The sequence below is a fragment of the Phacochoerus africanus genome, chromosome X, assembly GCF_016906955.1.
Source record: "Phacochoerus africanus isolate WHEZ1 chromosome X, ROS_Pafr_v1, whole genome shotgun sequence".
NCBI classification, from domain to species: Eukaryota; Metazoa; Chordata; class Mammalia; order Artiodactyla; family Suidae; genus Phacochoerus; species Phacochoerus africanus.
The window spans coordinates 28,029,305-28,055,405 of NC_062560.1; the positions used below are offsets into that span (position 1 = coordinate 28,029,305).

Sequence of the window (26,101 nt, forward strand, 5' to 3'; positions counted from 1 at the left end):
CTTTATGGCCTTCATTTTAAAGTCTACTTTGTCTGATATGAGTATCACAACTCCTGCTTTCCTGTCTGGTCCTTTGGCATGAAACATCTTTTCCCATCCCCTCACTTTCAATCTATAAGTGTCCTTTGCCCTAAGGTAAGTCTCTTGTAGGCAGCAGATTGAAGGTTTTCACTTTTTTATCCAATCTGCCACTCTGTGTCTTTTGATTAGAGCATTCAATCCATTGACATTTAAGGTGATTATTGATAGATATGTATTTATTGCCATTTTAAACCTTGTTTTCCAGTTGATTCTGTGTTTCTCTTTTCTTTCTTTTTTTGGTTGGATGATTTCCATTTATTTTATGTTTGAATACTTTTCAGTTTTTGTGAATGTAATGTCTGGTTTTGATTTGTGGTTGCCCTGTTTTTTAAGTATGATAACCCCTTCCTATATCTGCTTGCTTTAGCCTGATAATCATATAGGCTCAAACACATCCTCAAAAAAAAATGAAAAAGAGTCTGATTTTTCCTACTTCCCTTGCCCTCACCAAACTCATTGTATGAGTTTGATGTTTTTTTTTCTTTTTCTATTAACATCTTCATGTTTAGATCAGTATGCTGGCTTATTTAAGCGACTGCTTTCCAATTGTGGTTTCCTCCATCCTCGATTTTCCTCTTTTTTTTTTTTTAAATTTAGAGAAGCCCTTTCAGTATTTCTTTTGGAAAGGGCTTCTCTAAATTTGGACATTTCATTTTAGTGCAACCTCCCCATGTAAGAAGAAAACAAAATACCCTTTAAGTCATAAGGTACTATATGTGTTTTAGGACAGATGCTATTGACTGTATTACCTCTAAGTAAACCAAGACCTAGGTCGATTCCTTATAGTTTTCCTCCAGTTAAAGCTAAACCCTTTCTTAAAAGGACACTCATTCCTAAAGTCATGCTTTCCTTCTCAAAGAGAGCATTTGTAGTTTCCTGTTTCTGCATTTTGTATATAGGAATTGCGAGAAAATGTTAGGAGATTAGCAAGAGAAAAATGTGGTTCTTGCCTACATCACTAAGTAGGTCAAATTAGTTGATATAGTGTCCTGAATTTTATCCTGCCCCACTGCAACCTGGGAGATGAGGTGAAAAGAGTACTTTCTAGAAGCACTGGTTGGGTAACAAAGGTAACCCAGAATACAATGTCTTCAATAGATTAGATGTGTATTTCTCTCATCATATAGACCAGTACAGAGAAGTCCAACTGGTCAGATGATTCTGTTTCATGATTTCATTCAGGGACCTAAGTCCATGACATCTTGTTGCTATACCATTTTGTCTTCATGCATAGGATAGAAACCAGTTCACTGACATATCTACTTTCCAGCCTATAGGAAAGAGAATCATAAAGTCCAGGGCATGAGGCTTCATCATAAAGGAGACGATTGGGAAATTGTACATATCATTTCTTCACATATCTCATCGGCCTGATCTCTGTCATCTGGCCATATATACCAGCAAGGAAAGCTAGGAAATATAGTCTGTAGCTGGATAGCCATGTACTCAACTAAAACTTTGGTGGTTATATTACTAAAAGGGAGAGGGATAATAGACACTGGGAGGTATCAGAGTAGACTCTGATCTTTAGGTCCTGCCTAAAATCTCCCCCACTTTGCGGAGATTTCTGTTGATAAGTCTATTCCAGGATCAGGCCCTCTATCTAAATTCGTTTAGGCCGTTATGGGAAAAGTCAAAATTTCTTGCTGCATCCTTTGGGACTTGATTTTTTGCAGCTTGAAATAATCCACTTGTCAAAAAGACATTTTGGGGTGGCAAGTTTTGCTTTCCTACAATGCCATAAATTTGTGTATCATGCAGGCAGCCAGCAAGAGCTACAATTTGAGTCCTTACGAGAACTTTTGAACCATCTAAAAACAATGTAGTAATATTATGCTCATTTTGTACACCCTTTCCTTTCAAGTGCATGAGATTTCCTCTCCATTCTGGAGGGGATTTGCCACTGCCTCTCTTCATCTAATTGGGTAATATTTGCACTATTTTATTTAAATTCTTGTATGCAGCCCTCAGATTTCTGAAAGGCAAAATTTGGCCAAACCTGATGCATGAACTGCAAGTTATCACTTATAGAGAAGTTTAAGTCCCATCATAATAGTAATACTAGTAATAATAATAATTGCTAACAGTTTGTGAACACTTTCTCACCATGGTAGTATGGATGTATATTAAGTCATTTAACTCCAGGTTATTTGTGGTTACTTAAACCTCTTTGCAATCCACTGGGAAACCAAATAAGTTGTTTTATTCTTAAAATCTACAGAAATATATTCTGAGATAGTATAAAATGCATTTTCATAAGGAAATCTGACACTACAGCTGAATGATGGTTAGCAAATTTAAAAGTGCATGTCTTGTTTTTCTGTGATTCTGTTCCCTTGAAATTTGAGCAGACGTTGTTACATCCTGCAGGAATAACATCCTCCACTATGAGCTTAATATAACCTATCCCTTCCATTTCTTTCCTTTCTTTTGGGATCCTTAGATAAACAAATCTCTGATTTTCAGAGAACTCTCTGTGGTTAAATACTGGCAACTCTTATGTGGCATAGGTCCTAATACTTACTTGGGTAAAATGGCTTAAGCAAAGGGAACTTTCTCTTTCCCTCTCTCTCTTTTTCTCTCTGTGGGTGTGGATGTGTGTGTGAGAGAGAGAGAAAGAGACAGGGAGAGACAGAGACAGAGACAGAGAGGTTCTTCATTTCTGAATAAAGCTTTTCTGGAAGAGGAGCCATTCAGTATAACTAATGACAAAAGATAAATACATTTTGTAAACCACTTTGCTTTTCTCTTAAACGGAGGGTCTTTGGCAAAACATTTATCTTTAACCATAGAGTAATTTTAATATCCATGATGAACGGTGCAAATGAAATTAAAATACCCCAATTCAATATCTTAAGAACAAAACGCTTACTATTTCCTAATTCCAACTAGTAAGTTTTCTGAATGCTGATGCTTTTTAATTAGGAAAGAAATTTTCTTTTAATTAAAAAAAAAAAAAAACAGTTTTTTATTTTTCACTAAGTTACATAGTGTCCTCTAGTGGAGAGAAAAATTTCTGCTCTCAGCAGTTTCAGAAATGGCTAAATGATACCTAATTAGAAGGTTGTACTAAGTATCAAGTGTCCCTACTGCTGATTGGAATCCACTGGTTGGAAGGAAGATGTATTATTTTTCCTCTAAGGCCCCCTCACATTGTGGCCTACTTGAAAGCCTGCTATATGACAAGCATTGTTCTCATTTTAGCAATGAAATAGCAAATGATTTTTTATGATCAATTTTAGAGTGCTTCCTTCGGAAACTGGTAAGGTTGAGCTGACAGTGCACCTTTCTGCCAAAAAGGCAACAGAAGCATTTAGTGCAATTTACTGAAGCTTTTACAGATATCAATTTGAGACAGAAAGAATACCATTATCTTCAGGACTCCAGCCCTGGTTGACTGATATATTTGATGTGTGTGGCTCCCTAGGCCATGGCTTAAAATTTTCTGTTATTATTTGAAGGAAAACAAACAGAAATGAGGGGGAAAATAAATTAATATGTCTCTTCTCTGTAACCTATAGAATTTGAATGCTAATTTCCTATATTTCAGGTTAAGTATATGAAAGAGTTTTAATGTTATCACTTGGGTATCAGAGATCAGACTGGAGGTGGTTTTTCAATATAAAATAGAAGAGGATAAGGAAGAGCTTTGGTGCTTGACTCTAAATCACATGCCAGGCTTACCTTATCAGAAATTGCATGTTACAGCAAATTAGAGAGCAAAAGGTAGAATAGATGGATAGTTTCTCTTGATAACATGTTAAATAGTTTGGGCTCAAATAGAGTAAAGATAAAATTATATTGCTGATTCTTAGATTTGAAAAAAGAAAGAGGAATGAGAACATTTGTAAATCCTTCGGTATTTGAGCAAATGACAGAGACATAACACATATATATGAATATCGTGTGTGGCTTATTTGAATGGCAATAATAAGCAATGAGGCCAGCATTGTATTCCTGTTAACAGATAATTTTCAGAAAGTGTACAATCATGACTTTCATACAGATATTAAAATGAACACGTTAAAGAGTTTTTGCTCATATAATGTGAAAGGAACAGACAGATGTTATGACCTAGTCAAAGGTAAAGTCAAAATAGCATATTAAACAGAGTAACGGGACGTTGAAATAAATTCCAAGTAGAGACAAAATTGATTTTTACCTTGATTAAGGGTGGGGCAAGCCTGGGGGGGGGTGGGCAGATGGGGAATTAAGTAGAATCACTACCAGACATGAGAGAATTTATTTATCAGTTACCTACAATTTACAGAGTTGAAAAATAGCTCAGACAGTGAAAGAGCTGCAATCTGATAACTCAAAATGGTGTGCAATCGATAAATAAGTAACTTTCCACTGAAACACAAATATTTTTCCTACATTCCTTTGGAAAGTTAATATATTTCTGTAGCTTGGATTGGGCCATCAGTGACCCAGTTGTATGCCCTACTTCTTGTCCGAGTCAGCTATATTTCTACCCACAATTGGCATTATTATGAGCCCTCTTTCCTTTTCCCTACCCTCCCCATTCTTGCTTCCTGCTTCAGTGCCCTGACTGAACATTTTTCCATTCTGTTGCTTTTCTCAGCCCCAACTCCAATTTAAACAGAGTCCAAGGTAAAAAGAAATTGCACTAGATACTTAACTGTAACCACTTGCATGAAAATCCCTGGAACACTCCACACTTGCTGAGTCAAAATCTAGTTTTGGGGAGTCGGGGTAAGTTTTTGGACATTAAGTTCATGAATCACTGGCTCTAGCAAAGAAAAAAATAAAACATCTGAATCCATATTCAACTAAACTAATGATATTGTAGAATATATGAGAGTGTAAAATAAAATCTGGCCTGAAAGTCAATGGAAATTTGCAGGAAGAAACAAGGTTAATGATAGCATTAAGAGTTGCAATACTAAAAGACAAAAAGGTGGAGGGGGGGTAGTTCCTGTTGTGGCCTAACTAGTATCCATGAGGATGAACCTAACTAGTATCCATGAGGATGAAGGTTCCATCCCTGGTCTTGCTCAGTGGGTTGGGGATCTGGTGTTGACGTGAGCTGTGGTGTAGGTCACAGGTACGGCTCAGATTTCACATTGCTGTGGCTGTGGAGTAGGCTTTAGCAGCTACAGCTCTGATCTGACCCCTAGCCTGGGAATCTCCATATGCTGCTGGTGCATCCCTAAATAGACAAAAGACAGAAAAAAGAATTGCAATACTGGAGTTTCCGTCTCGGCTCAGCGGTTAATGAATCCAACTAGCATCCACGAAGACACAGGTTTGATCCCTGGCCTCGCTCAGTGGGCTAAGCATCTGGCATGGCCGTGAGCTCTGATGAAGGTCGAAGACAGGGCTCAGAGCTGGCATTGCTGTGGCTGTGGTGTAGGCCAGCGGCTACAGCTCCGATTCAACTCCTAACCTGGGAACTTCCATATGCCATGAGTGCAGCCCTAAAAAGACAAAAAAATAAAAAATAAAAAAAAGAATTGCAATACTAATAGCATTTGCTCTACTTTCTATCAAAATCTAGCTATGACTATTTTCAACTTGAATATCTGAAATATTAATCTCTGTTGACCTTTCTAGGCACTACACTAAATGTACTTGTATTGTTTTTCCTTTTTAATTGAAAACATACTCAGATATCCATTAGATAACAAACACAATAAAGAAAAATTCATAATCATTCTCTATTGCCTAATTTTCTTTGCATTATTTTCCATTCTACCAAGTTTTATTAATTATGTTTTCAAATCTATCATTCATGAACTTTCTTATTATTTCTAAGCTCTAATTCTTCTTTTTTTCTATTTTGCTTTTTAGGGCTGCACCCAAGGCATATGGAAGTTCCCAGCCTAGGGGTTGAATCGTGGAGCTGCAGCTGCTGGCCTACACCACAAACACAGCAACGCAGGATCTCTGACCCAATGAGCGAGGCCAGGGATCAAACCCATATCTTCATGGATACCAGTCAGATTTGTTTCTGCTGTGCCACAATGGGAACTCCCTAAGCTCTAATTCTAAGAAATGCTTTTTCCTTCACAGATTTGTAAAATAATATATGTTCTCCTAAATAATATATGTTTTATTTTAATATTTAACTCTAATAAATTCCAGTTTTTTTTCATTGTTTCATATGAAACCAATTTTTGTTTCCAGATCATACATTACCTGGAGTTAAGTCTGATAATACATTACCTGGAGTTAAGTCTGGTACAATTTTTGAGCATTTATATTAACTTCTTTTTTTTTTTTTTTTGTCTTTCCTAGGGCCTCATCTGTGACATGTGGAGGTTCCCAGGCTAGGGGTATAATCAGAGCTGTAGCCGGAGGCCTGTGCTAGGGCCACAGCAACGTGCGATCCAAGCCGCATCTGCGACCTACACCACAGCTCATGGCAACGCAATATCCTTAACCCGCTGAGCGAGGCCAGGGATCAAATCCACAACCTTATGGTTCCTAGTCAGAGTCGTTAACCACTGAGTGTTAACTCCTATGTTAACTTCTTGTTTAAAATATTTTTTACTTTTTAACATTTGGAAGCAATTCTTCTCAGTTTTTCTTAAAAAGCATAAGCATTCAGGAATTCCTTTATGGCTCAGGGAGTTAAGGATCCAGCATTGTCACTGTAGCAACTCAGGTCATTGCTGTGGCACAAGTTTGATCCCTGGCCTGGGAATTTTCATATGCTGCAGGAACAGCCAAAAACAAAATGACAAGTATGTATTAAGGCTATATTTAAAAAAAAAAAAAGCATATGCCTTCAATAATTTACTTAATTTCTATAAATTCTCAACTAAAACTCTAAATACATCACCAGGTCTATAACACAACAGTGAGGAAATAAGCATTTAGTTATGGTGTTGATCATTACATTCTGTTTTCTAATAAAAGCCCTTTTATCTTGATAGTGTTTTATAATTTTGAACAACACTGGTTATTAGTATAATAATTATATGTAACAATAAATTTTTCATTTAATATTACTGGTAAGAACCACAAAAATACTACTTCTCATTCACTAAAATGGCTATAATAAAAAAGACAGATAACAGGTGTTGGACAGCATGGAGAGAAATTGAAACTCTCATGCATTCCTGGAGAGAATGTAAAATGGTACAGCCACTTTGGAAAACAGTTTGGCAATTCCTCAAAGATTCAAACATAGAATTATCTTGTAATGTGGCAGTTCTGTTCCTTGATATATAGCCAAGAGAAATAAAAACATATGTCCACACAAAAAATTTTTACAGGAGTGTTCAAAAAGCATTATTCATGATAGTGAAAGAGTAGAAACAATGCAAATGTCCATCAGCTGGTGAATGAATACACAAAATATGGTACATGCATACAATGAAATATTATTTCGCCATAAAGAGGAATGAAGTATTGATATATGCTATGACATAGATGAACCTTGAAAACATTAATGAAGTTAATCAAAAGAAGGCAGAAACAAAAAGCCACGTTCTATATGATTTCATTTATATGGCAGGTCCAGAATAGGCAAATCCATAAAGACAGCAAGTAGAAGTAAATGACCTGTTGCCAAGGGCTGAGAGTGTCGGGGGAAATAGCTAGTGACTGCTAATTGGTTCAGAATTTCTTTGGGGAGGGTGATAAAAGTGTCATAAAGCTGATTGTATGACTAGTTGCACAATTATATGACTATACTGAAAACCATCGAATTGTACATTTTAAGTGGGTAAATTGATGATATGTGAAATATATCTCAGTAAATGTATTAAAAATATGCATGCCACCAACATCTCTGAAAAGCAATTTTATAGAAAGTAATGTACTGGTAAATGTTTAACAATTGGTTCTCCAAGTGTAATTCTGACTTATAAGTGGTTGATATTTTCATTTATATTGGCAAGTAAGAGTAAAACATTGAAGATATATGTCAGAACTTTATTTGGTCATCAGTGATATAAAGAAATTCTCTGCTGAATGAGATTGTAATTTTTGGATACCAGAAGACTTTGTTTGTGCTATTACCAGTATATCAGCTATAGATATGACACTTTTAAGTTTACTCTGCATTATTAACATTTTCTCTGTATTATCTTAAGTTTAGGCAATCAACAAAGCAGTAAATCATAGCCTGATTTGTAGTGTTTGTGAGGTAGATACTCCCACCATGGCTAATTGCAGGCTTCCAACATAATCTCACTAAATGTGCATTTGGGAAGAGATGTGCAGTAATACACCATAATATAGCATTTCTGCTGTGCAGATACTATAGATGAATAATAGAGCAAAATAAATAGGAGGTTTAGAGTTTGGGATATATATTACCCCTTTTTTTAATATAGTCTATTTAATTATAAGTTTCTGTACTTTAATTTTTAATAATGACTGTGTTTAACAACTTGCTTACAGAATTTCTGAAAATGTAATAGTTGACTGTTACAGGCTGATATGAACCAGATCTAGCCCACAAGCGAATTAAAATCTGAATGAGGAGACTGCATTTAATGTTGAAGGCCAGTTTACAAAACAGACTTGGCCTGTTGAGATAGGCTGTAGACATATAACCTTTAATTAATGAAGCTTTGAAAAAGGAACCAAGGGAAAATGAAAGTACAGGAGATATTAAGCAGGTTATTAATTAATTTGAAATTATTTACTGAGTTGCTAATATAGTCCAGACACTGTAATGGGTCCTAGTAATATACAAAGGTAGTTATAGATATAATTTCTGCCTTTGGGGAATGAATACTCTAGTTGTTGGGCTAGACATGCAAACAAACCAACTACTGTAAGGAATATGTTATGATAAATTACAGATATGTTTCAAGGGCTAGAGAAGAGAAAAGGCAGTGACTGACTTCTAAAAAACTAAGTCAGTCTTTTAGAGGAGGTGCTGTTTGATTGGGACTTAACAGATGAAGAGTAGTTTAGTAGGTGGAAGTGAGGAGAATTTAGAGCACAGAATATAAAACTAAAAAGCATGAGAATAAGAAATAGATCATGGATGGACTACTCATAAAACTCAGATGCTAAAACCCTGTTATGTAATGACATGTCCAGCCCAAGGTGCAAACCCAGTCATTTTCTTTTTATTTTCCTAATTCCTGTTTCTTAATTGCCTAATTAACTTTCTAAATAAAATTTGCTAATTATATTTTCCTGATTTTCCTATTGTGTGTACTAATCTCTATCTGCCCTTATTGGGTGAGAGTCCAACATCTCTCCCTAGGCCCTACCCTGCCCCATCTATCAACTCCTGCTTTTTTTTCAGTCTGAGGGGAAGGGGTGATAGTTCTTTATTTCTGCTTTCAAACATTGGTAATACACACTTGGGGTCCAAGGCCAGAGATACTAACAGACACTCATATGATTAGCCACCATTTCCCAAATGAAAAGTACTGAATGGACCCAGCATTCCTCCCTAGCACTTTGGCAGTTGGGTATTCTCAGGTGAGCCTGACTTTGACTGGTGTCTCAGGATTGACTCTGCTGGCTTCCTAGTGTCCTTTCCTGAGAAACCGAGCTGTACTTAAGAACAGGAGTAGAACCTTTTGTTCAGCCACACAAATAGGTATAATTAAGAGAAAGAACTCAAAAATCTCTTCACATAACAGATCGCTGTTCAAGTTGACTTTCTATCCTGATTGTTTTGAGAAGCAACTTCTAACTCCTTAAATTCTCTCTCTCCCTTAGATACACACAGTGTGATACAGATAAATTATAAAAATAAAAAATATATTTTCTCCCTTATCAGGCTTCCTTGTAATGTCTGCCTTAAGCGCTTCCAATTATTACCTTGAAAAAAGCACAGCAATCTGTAGTCATTGCTATCACCTATGCTTTTTATGTGGAAATAATCCTATCTTTCCATTGATTACTCCTTATGTGGCCACAAAGGATTGTAAAATTCTCAGTCCTTCTTGATTCTCTCTGATCCAATCCCAGATTTGCAAATATAGTAAGAGCGATTTCTTTTTTTTAATGAAGTATAGTTGAGTTACAATGTTGTATTAGTTTCAGGTGTACAGCAAAGTGACGTAGATATAGAAATATAGATGTTCTTTTTCTGCCTCTTTCATCTTGTAGTTTCCTGTGCTATACAGTGGGTCCTTGATTATCTATTTTATATAAAGTAGTGTATATCTGTAATCCCAAACTCCTAATTGATCCCCCTTTCCCCATTGGTAACCATAAGTTTGTTTTCTATGTCTACGGGTCTATTTTTGTTTTATATATAAGTTCATATGTATCATTTTTTTAGATTCCACATATAAAAGATATTGTATAATATTTGTCTTTCTCTGGCTTACTTCACTTAGTATGATAATTTCTAGGTCCATCCATGTTGCTGCAAATGGCATTGCTTCATTCTTTTTATGGCCGAGTAATATACCTTGGTATGTATGTACCACATCTTTTTTATCCATTCCTCTGAAAATGGACATTTAGGTTGCTTCTGTGTCTTGGCTATTGCAAATAGTGATGCAAGGAACATTGGGGTGCATGTCTTTTTGAATTTTTGGTTTCTTCAGATATATGCCCACAGGTGGGATTTCAGGGTCATATGACAGCTCTATATGGAACCTCCATACTCTTTTCCATAGTGGCTGAACCAATTTACATTCCTATCAACAGTGTAGGAAGGTTCCTTTTCTCCACACCCTCCACACCCTCTCTAGAACTTATTGATTGTAGACCTCTTAATGGCCATTCTGACCAGTGTTAGGCGATAGCTCATTATAGTTTTGATTTGCATTTATCTAATAACTAGCAATAATGAGCATCTTTTCATGTGCTTTTTGGCCATCTGTATATCCTCTTAGGAGAAATAGATCTTCTGTTTAGATCCTCTGACCATTTTTTGATTGGTTTCTTTGGTTTTGGGTATGGAGCTATATGAGTTGTTTGTGTACTTTGGAGGTTAATCTTTTGTCAGTCCCATTGTTTGCAAATATTTTCTCCCATTCTATAGGTTGTCTTTTCATTTTGCTTATGGTTTTCTTTGCTGTACAAAAGCTTTTAAGTTTAATTAAATCCCATATGTTTGTTTTTGGTTTTACTTCCATTATTCTAAGAGATGGATTCAAAAGATATTTCTGTGATTTATGTCAAAGAGTGTTCTGCCTATGTTTTCCTCTAGGAGTTTTATAGTATCCAGTCTTACATTTAGGTCTTTAATCCATTTTGAGTTTATTTTTGTGTATGGTGTTAGAGAGCATTTTAATTTCATTCTTTTACATGTAGCTGTCCAATTTTCCTAGCACCACTTATTGAAGAGACTGTCTTTTCTCCATTGTATATTCTTGCCTCCTTTGTCATAGATTAATTGACCATAGGTGTATGTTTTTATTTCTGGGCTTTCTGTCCTATCCCACTGATCTGTATATCTGTTTTTGTGCCAGTACCCTACTCTTTGATCACTTTAGTTTTGTAGTTAATGTGAAGTCAGAATGCCTCCAGCACTATTTTGCATTCTCAGGATTGCTTTGGCTATTCAGGGTCTTTCTTTAAAAATTTTTGTTCTAGTTCTGTGAAAAATGCCATTGGTGATTTGATAGAGATTGCATTGAATTTGTAGGCTGCCTTGAGTAGTTTAGTCATTTCAACTGAATTGATTCTTCCAATTCAAGAACATAGTATATCTTTCTATCTGGATACTGACATAATCACATCTGCAGTCTAATTTAGCCTGCAGATGTGATTATGTGAGTCTTCTACTTGAAACCTTTCCCCAACTTAGCATTGCCTTTAAATGGAAGCCCCAAATCTTCAACATGGCCTACATGGAAGATTAGGGCTACTGCTGCTCTGGCCTCATCAGTGCTCTGCTCTCCCCCAAATCCTCCCCCACCTCTACCCTCCACATACACTTTAGCATCAGCGACTCAGAAGTTACTTACTTTCTCAAAAGTTCCCTGGCATTCTCTCACACATGCTCTTTCCTCTCTACCTGGAATGCTTTTCTAGTTTTCCATCCATCTTCTTTTATCCCTTCCATGAATTCCACTTTCTCACCCACAGCAAGCCCAGCTCAAGTCTGAGTAGAGTTCTCCTAGGTGCCTCCATAGCACTGCAGATACCCATAGTACTGGAGCTCAAGGCAAGGTAGGTAGTCAAAGATCAGGTGAGCAAAGATGACTGAAAAAGTGGATTATTTCTTACATGGATGCAGGAGCCATTTACTAATTGTGGCAGCACAAAGCCAATAGGTAAGAGAAATTATGATTTAGGTGATGGAAAATCACTTGATCTGGGAAGGTAGCAGAGTGACAGAAGAAAAAAGTTCAGGTCCCAATGGGGGATTCAGTTGACTTCTCTGCTAAGTAATGTCAGGCTGAATTGCTAATGACCTGATCAGTATTTACAACCTCCCCCACCACCAAATTTAGTACAACTATAATGGAAAATTTGGTAATTTCTGGAGATTTCTCCTTATGAGTTCTTGTCATTAACTCCTACCTAAAAGCTAGAATTTGATCCCTTAAAACATGTATTGCGTAAATTATTGATAAGTAAAATTTTAAACTCTGTAATATATGTTGATTCTGTTGACATGTGATATTAATCATCACGCCATGTAGTATTTTGAGATTTACTATTGAATTTATGACTATTTTGACACTATAACAGGTAGTTCAGTTGCATAAAAGCTAGCACTCTTATAAAAATGTAAAAGCAAAGAATACTGGATTTTAAATTGTTTTGTAACATTAGAAGAACCTATTTAGAGCTCCATTTTGCCTCTTAGGAGTTGATGATGACTATTTTATATAGAATCTAAGTCCATAAGGAATCACTTATTTGAAGAACATTCAGACGTAAAGATAAGATTAAAAAGGAAAAGAAGGCTATATCATGCCATATTAGAAGAACATGAATTTAGTTATGAAATATCCTTACACATTGGGCATAATTAAGACAATAATGTTAATTATATCTAATGAGAATATTCTTCTTGTGGAACTTGGAAAATAGAGTTTACATATAGGTTTACCCATACCAGGACTTATAAAGAGTGCTTCTCTAAGTGCATTATGCTTTTCTCTGGTTTTCTGTTGTAGAATCACTCATAAGTACAGTTTTGGGAGATCTTCACTATTAACTCATGGCTTAGCACTGAGGCAGCCAGTCTTTTTTTTTTTTTAAGTATATTTGGCTTCCAGTTTTTAGGAACTTCCTTCTCTTCAACATAAAGTCATAGAGTCCTCTAGAATATTCTCAGGAATTTGTCAAATAGAGGAAGTTTCTTTACTTCAGATGCCAATACGGGTGTCCGTGGGGCCTAGTTTTCAGCCTTTAGTATAGTACTAGATAGTTCACCTGCCCTAGTCCAAGCTGGAGTAGGCCCCGAAATTCTCCCTCTGTCCCGTCCCACAATTTCTAGCTCCACTTGGAGGCATAAAGATCTTAAAACTACAATAGTACTGGAATATTTCAGTTCTCCAATTCTGTCCGAGGCTAGGGGAAAACCAAGTGTTTGCAAAATTGCATAACCTGTTCAGAAATACACTGTATTTTCTGCAGGCATTAAATTCATTTCCACCTTTTAGTCAGGGATCTCTACTTACCTTCTTAAGTAATCAACCAATCTATATTCACCATTACAATGATATCTCTTGAGTAGCATATTGAAAGAAACTCAACTTAACAGTAGTATTATTGATTTTACAATCTAATAAATAGCCCAAATATTTATTCTCATGAGTTTTTTATTTGTATTGTAATGTGCTTTTCTACCTGAATGTATGTTGTTTCCTTAATTAAAATACTATTCCTCACATAGTAAAAATATTCTATTAACATTTTTAGGAGGTCCTAGAATTTACAGTTCCATTTTGGTCCCATCAAAAGGTTTTATTCTCTTTTTGTTTCCCACATTCAGAACTGAGAAATGTGTTTTACTGCCTTTAAAAAAATCATATAGTGGTTCCCGCTGCTGTGGTACAGTGGGTTAAGAATCCTGCAGAAGCTCAGGCTGCTGCTGAGAGGCGGGTTTGATTCCTGGAACAGTGGGTTAAGGATCCAGTGTTGTCCCAGCTGTGGCATAGGCCACAGGTGTGGCTCGTATTCAATCCCTGGCCCCGGAACTTCATGTGCCATGAGTGTGGCCATTAAAAAAAAATTATATTATCAATATTATGTAATGTCTGATATCATGCTTTGAGAAGGGCACAGCACCTCTGTGATATCCTTCCCAATATTTCAAAACCTCAGTCTAATCCTGTGGAAACATCTCTCAAACCTAAATGGAAGAACCATCTATAAAATAACTAACCAATCTTCAAGCTGTCAAAAGCACATTTTATAAACTTGACAAAGATAGAAAATATGTAAAAAATATTATTTTAGAAAGATGTTTCATTAAATCTATGAAGCGATTTAAATGTTACCTTCCAGTTAGCCTAAAATAAGAGTGTACAAATAGTTGTATAACACATTTCCATCATTTCTCTCCACAGGCGATTCAGCTAATCTAACCTGCAGAGCTTTCTTTGGGTACAGTGGAGATGTCAGTCCTTTAATTTACTGGATGAAAGGAGAGAAGTTTATTGAAGATCTGGATGAAAATCGAGTTTGGGAAAGTGACATTAGGTATAGTAATTTTTTTTTTCTTTTAACTTGGAAAGTCAAGATTAACATTTGCCCTGTTGGTGAAAAGAATGTGAGCTAAAAGATAAGAGGTTTTTTCTTTTTCTTTTTTTTTTTTTTTTGGTCAGGTGTTACTATTAAAATTTCTTAAAATTGCAGCATTTAATGGCAAAGAGACAAAATGCTGTTAAGAAAGTGACTATGAATGCCATTTGCAAAGAATTTAAGAGAAATAGGAGTTCCTGTTGTGTCTCAGCGGGTTAACAACCCAACTAGTATCCATGAGGATGTGGGTTTGATTCCTGACCTTTCTCAGTAGTTTAAGGATACAGCATGGCACAAGCTGCAGCATGGGTTGCAGATGTGGCTCTGATTCAGTGTTGCAGTGTCTGTGGTGTAGATCTCAGCTGCAGCTCCAATTCAAACCTAGGAACTTCCAAATGCTGCATTGTGCAGCTGTATAAAGAAAAAAAAAAAACTTAAGAGAAAAAGGAATTTTTCACTAAGGAAAAAACTGAACATGAGACAGAAAATAGTATCAAATATGGAAAATGTGGTTTGTTCCTTTGGTTTATAAGAGCTCTTTTTTTGTTGTTGAGAGAAAATATTAACAAGGTGCTAAGACTCAACCAAACACAATCTCTGTCGTTTCCTTTTTATGGTTTTACATATTCGAGGCATCATGTAGCACTTAATAGAAATGATAAATAATATAAAATGTTTTTATTACTTTTTTAGTCTGAATTTAAGGTCTAAATATTAATATAATGGTAATAATAGAGAGTAATCATTAAAATATCTATTTCGAGAGCATAATGCTTAACCTTCTTGCCTTTTTTAAAAAAATAATATTTTTGTTCATTTACTTTTAAGTATTGAGGTATTCAGTTATGACTAAAATTATTCTTGGATGCAAATGCTCATTTTTAGTCATAATGTAAATAAGTATATTAAATAAGTTATTACTTATTATGTAAATGAGCTATAAGTGACTCAAAATGCTGATAATTTGTAAACATTCTCCCACCTAAAGATCACCTCTTCTGGTTATATATGAGTGTTTTAACCAGATTCTTGTTCTTAAATATGAGGACTTTTAAAACTTGATAAAAGGCATAAGAGGAAAAGGTTTTCAATAGAAATTAAAAACCTATAAAATTGTCACATAAGGTTATTTCTATTGGGATTTTCTTCCTAGCAGCAAATGCACAAGAATATTACACTGAAATTGAGTTCTGAAACGCCCAGATAGGCAATTTTTCAATATGTACTAAAATGTTTATCTGCCATTTTTTTCTATTTAAAATTTCACTATTATCTTATAATTATACACTTTGAAATGCTAAGGTTAAAGAAGGACAATAAACCTCCTAACTTCCCTCCTCTCTCCTTTCGTGGGTGCTCAGGGAATGTTCTAGAAGGGTATTTTTCTTTAATTCTGCATTAGGAAGTATTGTGAAGAGAGGAGTTACCGAACAGGTAGGAGGGTGGAGGGGGAAACTTTGCAAGCAGGGGAAGGGAGCCCTACTTTGAAGTTCCATTTGCTCTAAAAAGATTGTTAAAATCCTTGACCGTGAGGTTAGTGAGCATTTGCCATTCATTTTATGTGTCAGAATTAAACACTTCAGAACATTTAGTCTACAGGTTTGTAATTTCATATTTCATATTGATTTATACCATTTTAAAAAAAGTCAGGCTGGAGGTTTCAACTGAAATATCAAAATAACTCAGGACTTTTCTAGTCTTTTCTTTTTCAAATTAACCTGATAGATAATTAGTCCTCTAGCCTAAGATATTATAATTTCTTATCTCACCCTTACATTATATTTCTTCTTAAAGGGAATGCAGTTTGTAAACTTTTCTTCAAGGTCTCTCTCACCTCTTTATTATGACAGTGTGATTGTCCTGCTAAGAGAGATAATTAACTGCAGCTTCATTAGCATCTACAAAGACAAGCCTCCTTATTAGAAGTGAAGAAGAAAAGGGCATGATATAATTTAATTAAGATAGCGTCAACCCATAAACAAATTTGAAGCACAGATGCTATAGTTTTTTTCACATCAGATTCAGATTCATCTAAATTTTTTTCTTTTTCATGTATGTGTATGTTTGTGTGGGGGTTTTTTGTTTCGATTTTGCTTTATATTTTAGAATCCTCAAGGAACATCTTGGGGAACAGGAAGTTTCCATCTCATTAATTGTGGACTCTGTAGAAGAAGGTGACTTGGGAAATTACTCCTGTTATGTTGAAAATGGAAACGGTCGTCGGCATGCCAGTGTTCTCCTTCACAAACGAGGTGAGTATAACCTTCTAAGCTTGAGTGGTTGACTGAACCTTTATTGGAAGAGAAATAATTGGAAGCAAAAAAAAATTTTTTTAACGCCAATTTACCCTAAATAAAATAATCACATTAACATTAGCCCATCAAGGCAGATAACACAGTGGATAGGTGACTAGTCCAGGAGCTAGAATCAAATTTAGATTCCTTGCTCTGTTTTAATACCAGCTATATAACCTTAGAAATGCTGTATAACTTCCTCTTAAGCTTTGGTTTCCTGCTTATATGAGATTGGTAAAATAGTATCAACTTTTCAGTGTGCTTTAAGGATGAAAGAACATAGTAAATGTGAAGAGCTTGGCATGGAGCCTGTACACAGGAAGGATTTAGTTAAATGCTATTTGTTATTATTAGAAATAGGCAAACCAATTAAAAATAACCAAGATAGTTTTAAGTCAAAGATTGTGCTCCTTATCGAAAGATTGATTGTTCCTTGAGTGTAAGAATTATGGTCCAATGGATTCCCCACTGTAGTACTTTGTAACTTTTTCCCTGCCTTGGATAATTTTCATATGGGTAATATCTTCCCAGGATAATTATAATAATTCACTAATGAATTATTATGCAGTTATTATTCATGAATAATAATTCAGGTAAGGTAGGTTGTGGTTGAGTATAACATCTGCTACACTAAGTCTGATTCCACAGCAACCCCAACACCTTACACACAGAGCTAAAATATATATAAACATACATTGATTGTTTGAAATTATAGACAGTTGTAAAATTTGAGCCATGTCTTATAGTTGGTGAAATTTTTCATGTACATCACAAGAGAAAAATATATTTTTTTACATTATGCTAAGTGAAAACTTTCTTCATGTTCTCTTACTCAGCAAATTTACAGTGATTTTAATTTCAAAGTACATGTTTAATCCTGAACTCTTTGAGGTTGCAAAAGAAAGAGAATGCTGAAGACTGTTCCCTTCACTTTATTGGACAGTAGATTCCCTTTGAATAATGTTACTGAAAGCTATTAACACAGACACCTCTGTTGTCAAGGTGGCTACAATATTAAAATAGTTTACTTTGTGGGGGATGTTAATAGAGGGAAAAAGTAAGCAGCAGCTAGTAAGGAATATAATTGTTTCTCTAGCTTAACATATAATCAGTCAGTGAAGGGGTTTGGAATAGAAATATACATATAAAAGAACAGAAACAGCTTCTCAGCATTGGAAGCAACTTAAATGTTGTATAATTTAACTACTCTGTAACATCTTCCCTGGTGATCTGTCAGCTTATACTGGATCATGTTCCCCCTCAAGGAAGCCAATTCTATCTTTGGAAGAACCTACCTAATAGAAAGCAGCCCTGGAGTTCCCGTCGTGGCGCAGTGGTTAACAAATCCGACTAGGAACCATGAGGTTGCGGGTTCGGTCCCTACCCTTGCTCAGCGGGTTAACGATCGGGCGTTGCCGTGAGCTGTGGTGTAGGTTGCAGACGCGGCTCGGATCCTGCGTTGCTGTGGCTCTGGCACAGGCTGGCAGCTACAGCTCCGATTCGACCCCTAGCCTGGGAACCTCCATATGCCGCAGTAGCGGCCCAAGAAATAGCAAAAAAAAGACAAAAAAAAAAGAAAAGAAAAAAAAGAAAGCAGCCCTATTTCTCCCTACGCCTTGACCTCACTTTTAATCCCTCTTCCTCAAAATAGCCCTTCAAAAGTTTGATGACAGTCACCATAATCCTTCTGAGTCTTTACTTCCCTAGATTCAACTTCTTTAGTTCTTTTTATTCACTTTTCTTTCATGTGGATAAAATACTTTCATCATTCTGGTCACTGTCTTAAACATGTTCTAATTAAAGAATCTGAATTATTCCTCAAGAAGAGAGGTAGTGTAGAAAAGATATAGGGCACACATAAAAATCTTTTGTCTGAAGAGCATATATTTCTTCTTAGGACAAGGTAGAAGTGACAGTTAAGTAGAGATCATAAGGAGAGCAGAAGGAAACTGAATTGTTTCCAAGGAGGATACAGCTATTAAAGCTCTCTTCCAGCAGACAGGCACACAGCTAGGAAGGGTCAAACACCCCCCAGGCTATTTTTAGCAAGTGTGGCCTAAGGTTAAGTTGCCCATAGCTACAAAAGCTTCCAGTACTGCAAAAAATAAATGATTGTGAAGAATCAAGGAAATTGTTTGAAAAAACTTTTCTGAATCTCTCAGACTCCCTAAACATGAAGTAGAAAATTGTGGACATTGTTAGAGCACTCTTCAATACTTAAAGCTTCCAGTATTTTTTCAAATAGGTATTTATGCTGGTAGCATTTTATTCTTTTTTTAATTTTTTTTATTTTTGTTATTATTTTTAATAGTTATTTCTCCAATCAATTTTATTTTCCACAGTACAACATGGTGACCCAGTTATACATACATGTATACATTCTTTTTTCTCACATTATCATGCTCCATCAAAAGTGACTAGACAGAGCTCCCAGAGCTATGCAGCAGGATCTCATTGCTAATCCATCCCAAAGGCAATTATCTATTAACCCCAAGCACCCAATTCATCCCACTCCCTGCCCCTCCCCCTTGGCAACCACAAGTCTCTTCTCCAAGTCCATGAGTTTCTTTTCTGTGGAAAGGTTCCTTTGTGCCATATGTTAGATTCCAGATATAAGTGATATCATATGGTATTTGTCTTTCTCTTTCTGACTTACTTCACTCAGGATAAGAGTCTCTAGTTCCATACATGTTGCTGCAAATGGCATTATGTTGTTCTTTTTTATGGCTGAGTAGTATTCCATTGTGTATATATAACACATCTTCCTAATCCAATCATCTGTTGATGCACATTTCGGTTGTTTCCATGTCTTGGCTATTGTGAATAGGGGTGCAATGAACATGCGGTTGCATGGGTCATTTTTAAGGAAAGTTTTGTCTGGATATTTGCCCAAGAGTGGGATTGCTGGGTCATATGGTAGTTCTATGTATAATTTTCTAAGGTACCTCCACACTGTTCTCCATAGTGGTTGTACAAGCTTACATTCCCAGCAACAGTGCAGGAGGGTTCCCTTTTCTCCACAGCCCCTCCAGCATTCGTTATTTGTGGACTTGTTAATGATGGCCATTCTGACTGGGGTGAGGTGGTATCTTGTGGTAGTTTTGATTTGCATTTCTCTAATAATCAGCAGTGTTGAGCATTCTTTCAAGTGCTTGTTGGCCATCTGTATATCTTCCTTGAAGAAATGTCCATTCAGGTCTTTTGCCCATTTTTCCATTGGGTTGTTGGCTTTTTTGCTGTTGAGTTGCATAAGTTGTTTGGATATTTTAGAGATTAGGCCCTTGTCAGTTGCATCATTTGACACTATTTTCCCCCATTATGTAAGTTGTCTTTTTGTTTTCTTTTTGGTTTTCCTTGCTGTGCAAAAGCTTGTCAGTTTGATTAGGTCCCCACTGGTTTATTTTTGCTCTTATTTCTGTTGCTTTGGGAGAATGACCTGAGAAAATATTCGTAAGGTTGATGTCAGAGAAAGTTTTGCCTATGTTCTCTTCCAGGAGTTTGATGATGTCTTGTCTTATATTTAATTCTTTCAGCTATTTTGAGTTTATTTTTGTGCATGGTGTGAGGGTGTGTTCTAGTTCCATTGATTTGCACGCAGCTGTCCAGTCTTCCCAGCAATACTTGCTGAAAAGACTGTCTTTTTCCCATTTTATATTCTTGCCTCCTTCGTCAGAGTTTAATTGACCATAGGTGTCTGGGTTTCTTTCTGGGTTCTCCATTCTGTTCCATTGGTCTGTCTGTCTGTTTTGGTACCAGTACCACACTGTCTTGATGACTGTGGCTTTGTAATATTGCCTGAAGTCTGGGAGAGTTATGCCTCCCGCTTGGTTTTTGTTCCTCAGAACTGCTTTGGCAATTCTGGGTCTTTTATGCTTCCATATAAATTTTTGGATTGTTTATTGTAGTTCTGTGAAAAATGTCATGGGTAATTTGATAGGGATTGCATTGAATCTGTAGATTGCTTTGGGTAGTACGGCCATTTTTACTATATTAATTTTTCCAAATAAAAGCACTAACAAGCACAAAAGAGTCCTTCAAGGTCATGTAGTCCAAAAGCTACTCTTACAGTTAGTGTTTGCCTCCCTTTTAAGGGAGCTGTAGCAAATAAAGCATCATTTCACAAAGGCAGCAATGCCTGTCATCTCCTGCCCTTGAGAGGCTTATAATCAGGTGGAATGATCTGTCCCAACCTGCTTTGGGGAAAAAGAAAGGCTTTTGATTAACAGATGTCATACCCGCAAGTTTACCAGCCCTGAAAGTTTCAGAAGGTCAAAGCCCAGCACATGTGAGCTGGAGGTTTGGGTCTTTGATCATAGGGTCCCTAAAAGAGTCCATTTGCTACTATGCTAGCAGTTATGTAACCACCAGATGAGTTGCTCTATTGCTCAGAAGACTAAAGCTCAGAGAAGGAACTGGAAGCTGTCACTATGAATCATATTGTTCTGTCATTGACTCATAAATCGCTTCACTATCCTACAGGCCTTCAAAGTTTTTTTTAAAACCTCCATAGAGAGCTATGTTAAAGCATTTGATGACTTCAGATCCTGGAAGTCAGTAATTATTAATTTTTCTGTCAAGTAAAGTTGCCAGGACATAGCTTGGCCACAGTAACTTAAGTCTTTTTGTCTCCATTATTACCTTTATTTATTTTATTTTATTCTTTTTTTTTTTATGACTGCATCCACAGCATATGGAAGTTCCTGGCTAGGGGTCAAATCTAAGCTATAGCTGCTGGCCTACACCACAACCATAGCAACTTGGGATCCGAGCCACATCTGTGACCTACACCGTAGCTCACAGCAACGCTGGATTCCCAACCCACTGAGTGAGGCCAGGAAACAAGCCTGCATCCTCATGGTTCCTAGTCGGATTCGTTTCTGCTGTACTACAGTGGCAACTCTCACTGTTACCTTTAGTTCAATATTGTTGACATAATACCAATGATGTCAGAGCCTTCCAATTGCTGCTATGGATTCTTTGAGATATCATGCACCTGTTTTATGTGAATCTTCCTTAATGCCAAGAGGGTACTACACTAAATAGTTTGGCTAGAATTGAGCTAGGGTAGGTCCTGGACCAGCTTTTTCTCTTAAAAAAAAAAACTTTAATTCCACAAAAACTGGCTGAAAATCTACCACGAAGTTTGATGGTAGAAAATATGCAGTCATATTCAGAGTCATTGATTCCTGCAGCCTGGGAAGGTACATGGACAGTTAGGATCATGTCAACATTGCAGTAAAAATCTGCTTCACATATTATACGGAGAAATAGGTCATGCAGTGAAATACAGACCAAGGGCCATGGGGCCATATTAATGTATAACTTCCCTGTCCTTTATTCCTCACTCCAGTCCCTGGCCTGACAAGCTTGAGAGTTAGACCCTTGTTCCAAAAAGAACCAAAGCCAAGAGTAGAAGCATTCACTCTTGTGTCTTTCTTGTTCCCACCATTGCCTGTGCATGACTGAATTCTACCTATAAGTCTCTGAATCTTTTACTCATATGCTTCTGCTTGGGTTTCTAACTGCTACTACCTGATTCAACATGCATCAGACACTGACCTTCAGTTTCCCTCCCAACACCCTGACCTTTCATATTCTCTCTGTTTTCACATTTCCCATTTCTCTAATGCAAACTGTTCTTCAGATGGATTCCTAGTGGCACTGTGATCTGGCCTCAGGCCTAGCCACTCTAGCTCCCATCAGGCAGTCCTAAATTTCTTCTTCATTCTCTGAGGTTTTTGTCCCCACCATAATTCTGGAAGACCTCACAGTGCAGACATATTTATTCTCTGGAGCAAAGCAGTTTAGTGGTTAAGGTTATGGACCCAAGCAAGGCTGTCTGTACAAAACCCAACTCTATGCTTATTATCTGTGCTATCTTAGACAAATCACTGAATCTCTGTGAGCCTCATATTTCTCTTGTATCAAATGGGAATAATAATCATACCTTCCACTTAGAGCAGCTATGAGGATTAAATAAACTAATATATACCAATGTGTATCACAATGTCTGATACACATCTATCAGCCAATAAATGTTAGCAGGCATTACGTAATTTTTCCACTCCAACTATGTGATATTCTGGGTAATTTAGGATGCAGTCATAATGTATTCCATTAAAAACTCCCTCAAACCTAATTCATCTTTCATTAAAATGATCAGCTTTAGTTTTGGCAATATCGTTCCATCAATTCTAAATTTTTCCTAATAATGGACTTACTTTAGTTTGAATGTGTGGTCCTAAAGGAGGTCTTCGTTAATTTTTTCATGAATTTATTGATAATTATTAAGAATCTTCTATGTATCTGGAACTCATAAAAGTAAACCAACAGGAAATAAGAACCAATATAATTTTGAAATACCATCATCTGCTTTTTAAATTATACTGATATTAAGCATTTCTAATGTAGAATTGTGCTTCTAGGGAATGTTTGGCTTTGAAACTGTCACATTAAAGGAATGTTTATTAACAACGCTGTTCTGAATGGTTATGTTTAGATATATTGATTACAATAATACAACAATTCATTCATCATGAAGTAGTTTGGGAAACAGAAAAGGATCTATCTCAGAGACTAGCACTAGTTAATGATAAACATCCAGTTTTTCTCTGTTCCCCCTCAAACCCATTTTAATTCTTGTACACACAATCTTTCTCTCTCACTCTCTCCAAAGACTGTAATCGATAGGAATTAGACTTGCTCAATAAACTCTCTAGTCCTCAGAATATCTTTAGTAATGTAATTAATGTGCACATCATGTAGGATGCATTGTTTTAAAGCCAGATGAATTTAGACCCAGTGGAGTCCTTATACCTTCTTGTAATGAATTATTTTTGTAGTATGTACCCCTATCCTTGTTAGTATTTACCTAGTGTATTTATTGGCTAAGAGATACAGTAAAGACCATAGAACTGTTTAAAGTTCTCTTATGGCTTATTCTTTGACATCTTTGACCACTGATTTTAGAATATGGAAAAGCCAAACTTTGTGCAGATATCTAAACCTCCTACCTCTGTCTATGGCTGCATTGCCCTAAAAAGACCATGACCTATTAAAAAACTGAGTAGGCATACACAGAAGAGTCACTTTTTACCAAGTCAGTGCTATAGGGTAAGAGAAATAATGTTCCCTCTACCCTTCTAGGTTCTTGGCTGAGACACCCCCTGTAACAAAAGACAGTAACAGGAGAAAAATAAACATAAATTTAATAACATGCATACCTTCTGTGTACATGAGAGATACCCAGGAAAACTAAGTAACTCCTGAAATGGCCCAAGCCACTGCCTTAAATACCATCCCCAGCTAAAGACAAAAGGTGTTGGGGGTGGGAAGGCTAGTTATGGGAGGTGACCTGGAAAAGCACAGTAAACAAGGGTATGGTTGTTAAGCAGATTGAAGTCTCTGCCTTCTCCATTGATGAGTTTCTAGAGATTTAGAGTCATCTTCCTGGTACAGCAAAGGAAACACCCTTACCAATGAAGATTTCTTTTATAAATATAAATATCTCTTATAAAGGAGTAACTTCACTCCATTTTTAGAGCTTTTTCTGTGTCTGCAGTTTCTTAAAAATAATCAGCCTTAAATAATCCTTATGCCAAAGAGACATATTTTGGAAGGGTATATTCCATTCCTCTTCTCTGCTTATGCAATGCCAAAATATTAAAGAACTTTGCTTGTGTTGCTGTAGCATCTCCATATCAGAGCCATCATGTTTAACAAACTCTATCCTTGGATAAGAGCTGACATGTTGCAGTCAAAGTTCTATTCTATCCTGTAACATTTTTCTTGCTTCTCTGCTTCTCAATTATGTAAGACATTTAAACTGACCCCAATTCTTTTTTTTTTTTTTAGATTATAACTAACACCAAAACAAACAAAAACCACATTGGAAGCTATTATAAATGCCGGGAGCACAGATTGTCTAACACTAGTGACTTTGTACCTTTGAGCTTCTTAATTTGTACATCCCAACAAGGTTATTTAATTGTCACCAAAATTACAGACATGAAAACTAAACTTTTGAACTATTCCTCAGGTATAGAATATATGATTTAAGTGAGGTTAACTTTGAGTTATTGTTGCCTTACCAGTGGACTATTTTTTCAAAGGTCTATTGATTCCAGTTTTTCCTGATCAGCTACAATATTTATTACGTAACATAGTTTTGCCTTTTAGTAATTTTGGTTATTCAGTCTTCTTCAGTGTGAATAGGAATATCCAAGCAGCATCTTTGTTAGGAAAGAGAAGGACTACTCTTAGCTGTAATTATCTTATTTTTCAGCTAATCAATAACAGGGGAATGGTCTCCAACAAAACCAATATTGAGAGCCAAGAATCATAAGCCCTTCAGTTTTGATCATTCGTATTGAATTAACCATGTGTATCAAAGCTCTTAGTATTTAATTTATATATGGTCATAGTCACTTGAGTCCCTTTATTTTGTTTGTTTTCCTAACTAAATGTTAATTTTTTTTGTCTTTTGTCTTTTGTGCTTTTTAGGGCTGCACTCACAGCATATGGAAGTTCCAGGCTAGGGGGTCTAACCAAAGCTGTAGCTGCTGGCCTGAGCCAGAGCCACAGCAGTGCCAGATCCGAGCCGCATCTGCCACCTACACCACAGCTCACGGCAATGCCAGATCTTTAACCCACTGAGTGAGGCCAGGGATCAAACCTTGTGGTTCCTAGTCAGATTCGTTTCTGCTGTACCATGATGGGAATTCCCTAAATGTTAAATTCTTGATAAAGATTTTTAACTTGTACTTCTGTCATATCTTTAACTTGTACTTCATCACAGAAATGTGATGAATGGAATGGTTAAAGTTTAATAAGGAATCTCAAAATTGAACTTTTAAACACCTCTTGAGGCCAGGAAGCCAAGCCAAAGACTTGCCATCATGCTCACCTGTCATACCTATAACTTTGGGTGAATTCCTCTCTTCTTGAGGCCCCCAAAGTATCCTGAGGTTCCTGAACCTGCCAGGAAGTGACCTTCCATAATCACCTGGTAAAGCTGCTAGGAACCCTGTAACAAAGCTGACAGACTGTTTTCCAAAGGGCTTTATTGGTTGACTATAAAGTCAACCTTAGTTCTTTAAAGTTGTCTGGCCATATGCGAGTCTATG

The 26,101-nt window shown here is 36.4% G+C and overlaps 1 protein-coding gene across 1 annotated transcript in view; it reads left to right on the forward strand.

Annotated features, from left to right (window-relative positions):
• Positions 1-26,101, forward strand: part of IL1RAPL1 (interleukin 1 receptor accessory protein like 1) — a 1,415,748-nt gene that overhangs the window by 1,350,748 nt on the left and 38,899 nt on the right. The window contains exons 8-9 of the mRNA XM_047765736.1: positions 14,517-14,640; positions 16,789-16,934. Of these exons, the coding sequence (XP_047621692.1) occupies positions 14,517-14,640; positions 16,789-16,934 (270 nt within the window). The remainder of the gene's footprint in view (positions 1-14,516; positions 14,641-16,788; positions 16,935-26,101) is intronic.